The sequence below is a fragment of the Salvelinus namaycush genome, chromosome 2, assembly GCF_016432855.1.
Source record: "Salvelinus namaycush isolate Seneca chromosome 2, SaNama_1.0, whole genome shotgun sequence".
NCBI lineage: Eukaryota > Metazoa > Chordata > Actinopteri > Salmoniformes > Salmonidae > Salvelinus > Salvelinus namaycush.
In genome coordinates this window covers 52,209,980-52,218,633 of record NC_052308.1, presented here as the reverse complement: position 1 = coordinate 52,218,633, position 8,654 = coordinate 52,209,980, and the positions used below count along the sequence as shown (strand labels likewise).

Here is an 8,654-nt window from a genome sequence, read left to right as displayed (position 1 = left end):
CTTCCTTATTTAAAAGAATGGTGGTGGTTGCATCATAGTATGGATATGCTTGACATTGGAAAATTACTGGAGAGTTTTCAGGATAAATAGAAATGGGCACAGACAAAATCCTAGAGCAAAACCTTCTTCAATCTGCTTTAAACCAGACACTGGAAGAGGAATTCACCTTTCAGCAGGTCAATACCCTACAACACAAGGCTACATCTACACTGGAGTTGCTTACCAAGAAGACAGTGAATGTTCCTAAGTGGCCAAGTTATAGTGTTGACTTAAATCGTCTTGAATTATGATGGAAAGATTTGAAAATGGCTGTCTAGCCATGATCCCCAAGATCTTGACAGAGCTTGAAGAATTTTGCAAGAATAATAGGCAAATATTTCACACACCAGGTGTGCAAAGGTCTTCCACTTACCCAATAAGTCTCTCAGCTGTAATTACTGCCAAATGTGTTTCTAACCTGTATGGAGTCAGGGGTGTGAATACTTAGGCAACAATTATATTTTATTTATTAAATGTATGTTAATACTAATAAAAAACGATTTCTTCCACTTTGACATTACTGAGTATTTTGTGTAGATTGTTGACAAAAAAAATACAATTAAATCAATTTTAATCATACTTTGTAACACAACAAAATGTGAAGAAATCCAAGGGTTCTGAATACTTTTGCAAGCCATTGTTTAGCTGGTGTTGTAACTTTAATGTGTTACAGAGTTAATGTTTAAGTTAATTCATTGAGCTGTATCTAAAGATATTTCTTTACAGTTATTTACATATGTAATTGTATTGGTTAGTATTGAATTACGCTTTTGACTGCAAGTTCCAGAATGCCTTGCGACAGGAAGTAGAGAGTGAACGCGCTAGTTAAGTGCAATTAACAGGTGATTATTGGGCTTTTTTACGCTAGCATCTTACTGGCATTGCTCTGTAGAATCTAAAGTTGTTAAATGTAACGTGATCAAGAATTATTACTAAAAGAAGCTTTCATATCAAACCCGACGTCCCGAGTCATTACTTTGAAGATAGTTATTCTATAGCTGGCATGGAATGTTCGTATCCTGTATATTGGACTGTGATATGTGGTTGTCTCACCTAGCTATCTTAAGACAAAGGCATTTACTTACTAGCAGTACTACTTGTTTCACTGAGTGAGGCGGATATATAGCACTTTGCATAAAAACAACATGGTTCTTTGTCTCTCTGAAATGAAACCGTCAAGTAATGCATTTGTTTGAAATCTATGTCTGTCATTAAACATGTCTGCCATGCCATGATTAAATAGTGAAAAAACACACCAATCTTTAACTAAAAAAAACAAATTTACCTAAATTTCTGAAAAACTGATATATAGCGTTGTGGAATGAAACTCTGTCTGTTTGCCTCAAGTTTTGACAGAGGTTCATTATGCTTCCCTAATCAAATCTAAAATTGTGTTTTTGGAAAGTGTTTAATTGAAACAGTAAAAGGGGTAACGTAAAGGTAGAAAGATCAAGAGGAGAGAGTAGAAAGGATGGACACGGAGAACGAACCCCGGTCTCCAAGGTTGACATCATCTAATGCTCCGTGAGGTTTCTTATAATTAGCAGCATTTGATCGTGCTAGACAGGTATTCCTTCAAGTTGCGCTCCAGTGATAACTAACTAGAAGCTTTGAAGAGCTGAGGACCTTCGATGCCGCACGGGTGTTTCCATGTGCCAAGGTCTTCAGAGTAAGGTCACAAAAATTAGCTCATCGAGTTAGCAAAATGTCAGGAATTTAGCGAAATGGGTCTGTGGGGCTGCAACTGAATCCAGTGATTCACACATCACCAAATGGTACACTTTTCACTGGGGGAAATTGTTCTGCATAAACAGCTACACATATTGTGGGATAATATTTTGATTTCTCCAGTCTCCTGAGGGTAGTTTAATTCAAGCAATGTATGTAGCTTTGTCTTGTCTTCCATGTCTAAATAAATGATGCAAGAACTAACATATATTGGATCATTTTTTTGGTGCTTTTTACATAATACTTATTCCATTGTAATTGTGAAGTATAAGGAATGTGATTGTATCCTATTAAACTGCAGATTGGATAGTTGCCCATGAAGTGTGGGTTATGGAAGAAATGTAAAAAATAATGGCAAAGATCACAAAAGTGTCTTGAGTCTTTATTGAAATATCTAGTAACAGTTTAGGCGTTAGGCGGTTTGTCCATTCCAAATGCAACAACACAGACAAGTTCATATTACAACATTAAGTTACTGCAGGGGCACAGACAGACATGCCTTACAAAGGCAACTCGGAACTTCAACAGTATACATGGAGACTGTGCTATATGTCTGAATACATCCCTAAAACTATGGGTTTTCATAGTCCGTATCCCATAGGTCGAGCAGATAGGTATTCTACCACGATAAGGTTAACAGTGTATGTGCAGTCATTGCCATAGTAGAGCATGAGAGGGTCGTATTCTTTTTGAACAATACAGTTTAGTGATCGTCACAATAACTAAAGCCCATTCCGGTAAGCCGTATAAACACAAACAACAGCAATCTGATGCAGGTTGAGCTGTGTAATTAGAAAACCATTCATCAGGTCATGGGCGTTGCACAGGTTGGCTTGCCTTGAATGTTCCAGTGGAAAGCCCTACATCCTAATCCAAGTGGTCACTCGGAATTGTTCGTTTTAGTGCTGGTATTATCTGAAGTGGGAAATAAGAAAGAAAGGGGTGGGTAGGGGTGTATTTTACAAAGGAGAGGGCATATACAGTGCAGTGAAAAAGTATTTGCCCCCTTACACTTTTGAATCATCTGTCCATAGAACATTATTTCAAGAGTCTTGATCATCCAAGTGCTTCCAGGTGCTTTTTGGCAAACTTGAGTCAACTTTTTGGACGACATGGGTCCAATTATGCCTGGCAAAAACCAAACGCTGCATTCCACCGTAAGAACCTCATACCAACGGCCAAGCATGGTAGTGTTAGTGTGATGGTTTGGGGATGCTTTGCTGCGTCAGGACCTGGATGACTTGCCTTAAAAGAAGGAACCATCAATTCTGTTCTGTATCAGATAATTCCACAGGAGAATGTCAGGCCATCTGTCTGTGAGCTGAAGCTGAAGAGCAGCTGGGCCATGGGGCAAGACAATGATCCAAAACACACAATCAAGTCTACATGAAAATGGCTAAAAGCAATACATTTGAAGATTTGGAATTACCTAGTCAAAGTCCAGACCTAATCCCAATTGAGATGTGGCAGGACTTGAAACGAGCAGTTCATGCTTGAAAACCCACATATGTCGCTGAGTTACAGCAGTTCTGCATGGAAGAGTGAGGCAAAATTCCTCCACAGCGATGTGAGAAACTGATCAACAACTACAGGAAGCGTTTGGTTGGAGTCATTGCAGCTTATGGTGGCACGACCAGTTATTGAGTGTGAAGGGGCAATTACTTTGTTTATGAAATAAATGAAATAAATATGTAATTGTTGTGTTATTTGTTCACTCAGGTTCCCTTTATGTAATGTTAGGTTTTGGTTGTAGACCTGATAACATTCAGTATCAAAAATATGCAAAAGTAGGGTTAAATCAGAAAGGGAGAAAATACTTTTTCACGGCACTGTAGATATGCATCAGTGATTTGGTTTGGTCTTTTACAGGTCTCGCTATGTCATGTCCACAGGTAGACATATATTGGTATTAGGGGGTTGAGTAGGGGAGGGGAGTAAAGTGGGGACGTGACTATGTAGCTATTGACTGCATGATCTCATGGCAAAGGCATTGACAGAAGCCATAGAACACACACAGAACTAGGGTGGAGGGCACCAGGCTGACCAGGATGACGCCCAGGGTGAGCTGCTGGATCATCAGCAGGTAGATGCCCAGCGGCAGCGATGAGAAGAAGACCAGACACAGGACACCGATTAGGAAGCTGGGAAAGTTGCGCGAGGTCCAAGCCCCGCACTTCTGCAAGGGCATGTTGCAGGGCTGCGAGGCCAGGCTTGCGGGCCGGTACAGGCGCACCATATTGAGCATGCTCATGGAGTCCGATGACTGCGATTCGCCCGGCACCTCCATGATGGTGATGACCAGGCAGTCGGAGGAGCTATGCGACTGCTCGCCGGTTGTGACGCAGTCACCCCCAGAATCACCACCACAGCCGTCCCCTCCACCTCCGCTCCCGCTCAGGCTGCTTGGGGTGAGCAGTACCTCCCCGCCAGGGGTGATGGAACCACCACTCTTCCTGGCCCGGTCCTGATAGGTGAGGATGGCCAGGATGTTGCTGTCGTCCTGCAGCAGCCAGATCTCCTCGTAGGGCACGTGCGTCTCGTGGCGGCAGAAGGGGCAGCTGACGATGCTGGGGGACGAGTTCTCCACAATCTTCTTCAGGCATTTGGCGCAGACGCGGTGGAGGCAGCCCAGCACCTTGGGCTTGCGGGTGCGCGTGTCGTAGCGGTTATAGCAAATCTTGCACTCCAGCTCCTCCACGGTGTAGACCAGAGGCTGGCAGCGCTGGTCCGTCTGCAAGTCCAACTTCTCAAACTTCTGGTTCATCATGAGAGAGGCAAGGGAGGGCGGAATGCCCAGATTGCCAGGAATGCAGGTGCTGATGCAGCAGCGCTAGCCAGGAATGGTGAATGTTCCAAGGCGTCACCCTGCACTGATTCAACAGCAGCTGCCCGGTAAAGTTTTGTCCCTGATTCAAGATTTATATGATTTTTTTCTCAAGTGTGAAGATAGTGAATGTTATTTTTAGACTGTTATTTGTTTTTGTCCACATTATAGCTCACAAGAAGCGGGGTAAAAATAATGATTTAAGACACTGATATGATGGGCACAAATATACTTATTTTTTACACCTTTTCACAGTAAAAATACATTCACATACGGTATTACTTCGCAAATATTGACACCTAGGTTGCAAAGAGAACAATCAGGCCCTGATATATATTTTTGTCTGGTCGTGAATACCCTGAATAACTGAGTTCGTACAGTTGAGCATGCTGATTGGTTTTACTTTCACAATGATGTACAGTATAGTGCTAAATTAGTGTTTGAGGGCATAGGATTGGGGAAGACAGATTTGGACTGGTCCCTACCCTAACGTAGCGCAGGCAGACTTCGGATCAGAGGGGTTCTTTTGCAGTTATCTACTGCTATCATACAATGCAATGCTCTCATGGTTACCCTGCACATACAACGTCTGTCTGCAGATTTGGTACAAATTCAGATCTGCAGATGAGTTTCCAATGACAAAACCATTCCAACAATTTACTGAGAGAACCTACTGGTTTTGAAAGTCCCTGTGATGTGTAAAGTGCGTAAACAGAAAACATACACAAGTGGACAGGGAGCTGGAACCATTTTCAAATTTGCCTGTGTCACTATTGCTTTGATCGGAATATCCAAAATATGGAGGGATGAATTGGATTATATCCGTCAGAAAATCTTGCGTGAGTGGTTGTCGAACGATCAAGCTAGAGATGGGTAGTGGTATTGCCAGTATTGGTATTCTCAGGACACTGGTACAGCAGCATGGTTACTCCTCTGTGAAAAGAACACAAAGGAATATTTGTCAGTGAACATTTGGGAATCAAAAACAAGTATAAAACCACACAGTAGAGGCCTAGGACGATCTAGCGGTCTAAGCTGTTGCCTCCTGTGCACATACAGTACCAGTCAAAAGTTTGGACACGCCTACTCATTCCAGGGTTTTTTCTTTATTTTTTACTATTTTTTACATTGTAGAATAATAGTGAAGACATCAAAACTATGAAATAACATATGGAATCATGTAGTGACCAAAAAAGTGTGAAACTTCTTCGGTTTCGGTGTCCCTTCCACGGGACGGTTGAGCTAACGTAGGCTAATGCGAGTAGCATGAGGAACATTTCCCAGGACATAGACATATCTGATATTGGCAGAAAGCTTAAATTCTTGTTAATCTAACTGCACTGTTCAATTTACAGTAGCTATTACAGTGAAAGAATACCCTGCTATTATTTGAGGAGAGTGCACAATTTTGAACATGAAAAGTTATTAATAAACAAATAAGGCACATTTGGGCAGTCTTGATACAAAACTTTGAACAGAAATGCAATGGTTCATTGGATCAGTCTAAAACTTTGCACATAGACTGATGCCATCTAGTGTCCAAAATCTAAATTGCACCTGGGCTGGAATAATACATTATGGCCTTTCTCTTGCATTTCAAAGATGATGGTACAAGAAAATACAAAAGATTGGTTGGTTTTCTCTTTGTATTATCTTTTACCAGATCTATTGTTTTATATTCTACTACATTCCTTTCACATTTCCATAAACTCCAAAGTGTTTCCTTTCAAATGGTACTAAGAATATGCATATCCTTGCTTCAGGGCCTGAGCTATAGGCAGTTAGATTTGGGTGTGTCATTTTAGACATAACTTTAAAAAAGGGGCTAATCCTTAAGAGTTGTTAAACAAATCAAAATATATTTTATATTTGAGATTCTTCAAAGTAGCCACCCTTTGCACACTCTTGGCATTCTCTTAACCAGCTTCATGAGGTAGTCACCTGCAATGCATTTCAATTAACAGGTGTGCCTTGTTAAAAGTACATTTGTGGAATTTCTTTCCTTCTTAATGCTTTTGAGCCAATCAGTTGTGTTGTGACAAGGTAGGGGTGGTATACAGAAGATAACCCTATTTGGTAAAAGACCAAGTCCATATTATGGTAAGAACAGCTCAAATAAGCAAAGAGAAATGACAGTCCATCATTACTATAAGACGTGAAGGTCAGTCAATGCGAAACATTTCAAGAAGTTTGAAAGTTTCTTCAAGTGCAGTTGCAAAAAAAAGTCAAGCGCTATGATGAAACTGGCTCTCATGAGGACCGCCACAGGAAAGGAAGAGCCAGAGTTACCTATGTTGCAGAGGATAAATTCATTAGAGTTACCAGCCTCAGAAATTGCAGCCCAAATAAATGCTTCACTGAGTTCAAGTAACAGACACATCTCAACATCAACTGTTCAGAAGAGACTGCATGAATCAGGGCTCCATGGTCGAATTGATACAAAGACACCACTACTAAAGGACACCAATAAGAAGAAAATACTTGCTTGGGCCAAGAAACATGAGCAATGTACATTAGACCGGTGGTAATCTGTCCTTTGGTCTGATGAGTCCAAACTGGGCGCGTTCCCAGTCATCAGCGTTATCTGCATTGCCTCTATTCAAATGACTCTCTCCTAACACACACGCCATATGTTGCTGCTAGTATTATTATTTTTTGATCCTGCATATAACTACCTCATTGTCACGCCTACTCCAGCTCTTCCCCTCCGGCGTTCAACGTCGCCGGTATACTAACCACCGGTCCTGGGTTCCACCATGATACTCACCTGGACTCCATTACCTTCCTGATTACCACCCCTATATCTGTCACTCCCTTGGGTTCCTTCCTCAGTAAGTATTGTTACTGTGTTCATGTGTAAACTCTACTGTTATGTTGTCTCGTTTCATGTTTGTTGTTTTATTAAACGTTTCTCCTGCACCTGCTTCTCGACTCACAGCGTCTCCGTTACAGAATACTGACTCAAACAATGGAAGCTGCAGGAAAACCGAATATCTCTCAGATGGTCGACAAGCAGGGTTACCTTCTACGTTAACACCATGACCAGCAGGCACAACTGGGGACGGATATGGAAGAGGTTCTTCGCAGTTTGCAATGTTTCGAACACACCCGGGAGGTCTTGCCTTCAACTAACGGAGGATACTCTACAACCAGCCGACCCAGCGAGCCAGCACAACAGCCCATTCAGCAACCCGCTCAGGTCAGCGATGCTCGTCTGTCCCTCCCAGATAAATATGACAGTACCTCATCCAAATGCCGTGGCTTACTACTTAATGTGCTCCCTCTTCTTTACATATCAGATGGGAGCTCCCACCACCGAGAGGACCAAGGTTGTCACGGTTATTTCTCTGATGACTGGGCGGGCGTTGGAATGGGCTACGGTCGTATGGGAGAGAGGAGGAGCTAGAATCCTATGAGGGGTTCATGGCTCTATTTAAATGTATCTTCGATCATCCCCCGGAGGGCAGAGTAGCGGGGGGGGGGACGGGGGTGGTGAGTGTCTACTTCAAATACGGCAGGGGCACCAGACGGCTGCCGAGTATGCGCTCACCTTCCGGACAGTGGCAGCATTCCAGCGGATGGAATGAGCTGGTGCTACATATGCTATTCAGAAGAGGTCTAGGTGAGGAGGTCCAGACGGAACTGGCATGTCGACACGAAGACCTCACCTTGAAACAAACTCATTGCGATGGTCATCCGTCTGGATAACCCACTTCGTGAGTGTCAGTACTCTCATCACATCTCTCCCTCCCTTAGCGAACACTCGGGATCAGAGCCTAAACCCATGGAGGTAGGGGTCACACGCTTCCCCGCGGCGGAGCACCGCAGATGGATACAGCTGGGGCTCTGTCTGTACTGTGGGCAAGGAGGGCACAAGCTCCAGCGGTGTCCGGCACTTTCGATTCCGGGATCCACAAGAGCAGAGGGACGGTCACGTGATCTTCCACCCCCTGGGGCAGCAGTGAGTATTCCATCTTCATCACTTTCTGCTAGGTTCTTTTTGGTGTCCATCACACTAGTTGACTGTCCCTCATGTACTGTGTCTACGCCATTAGTGGATTCC

The 8,654-nt window shown here is 43.0% G+C and overlaps 1 protein-coding gene across 1 annotated transcript; it reads right to left on the bottom strand.

Moving 5' to 3' along the window:
* Window positions 1–3,718: 3,718 nt before the first annotated feature.
* LOC120022151 (E3 ubiquitin-protein ligase RNF182-like) lies at window positions 3,719–4,531 on the bottom strand. Its single transcript, XM_038966015.1, has one exon. The coding sequence runs from the start codon at window positions 4,529–4,531 to the stop codon at window positions 3,719–3,721; it is 813 nt and encodes a 270-aa protein (XP_038821943.1).
* Window positions 4,532–8,654: the final 4,123 nt, after the last annotated feature.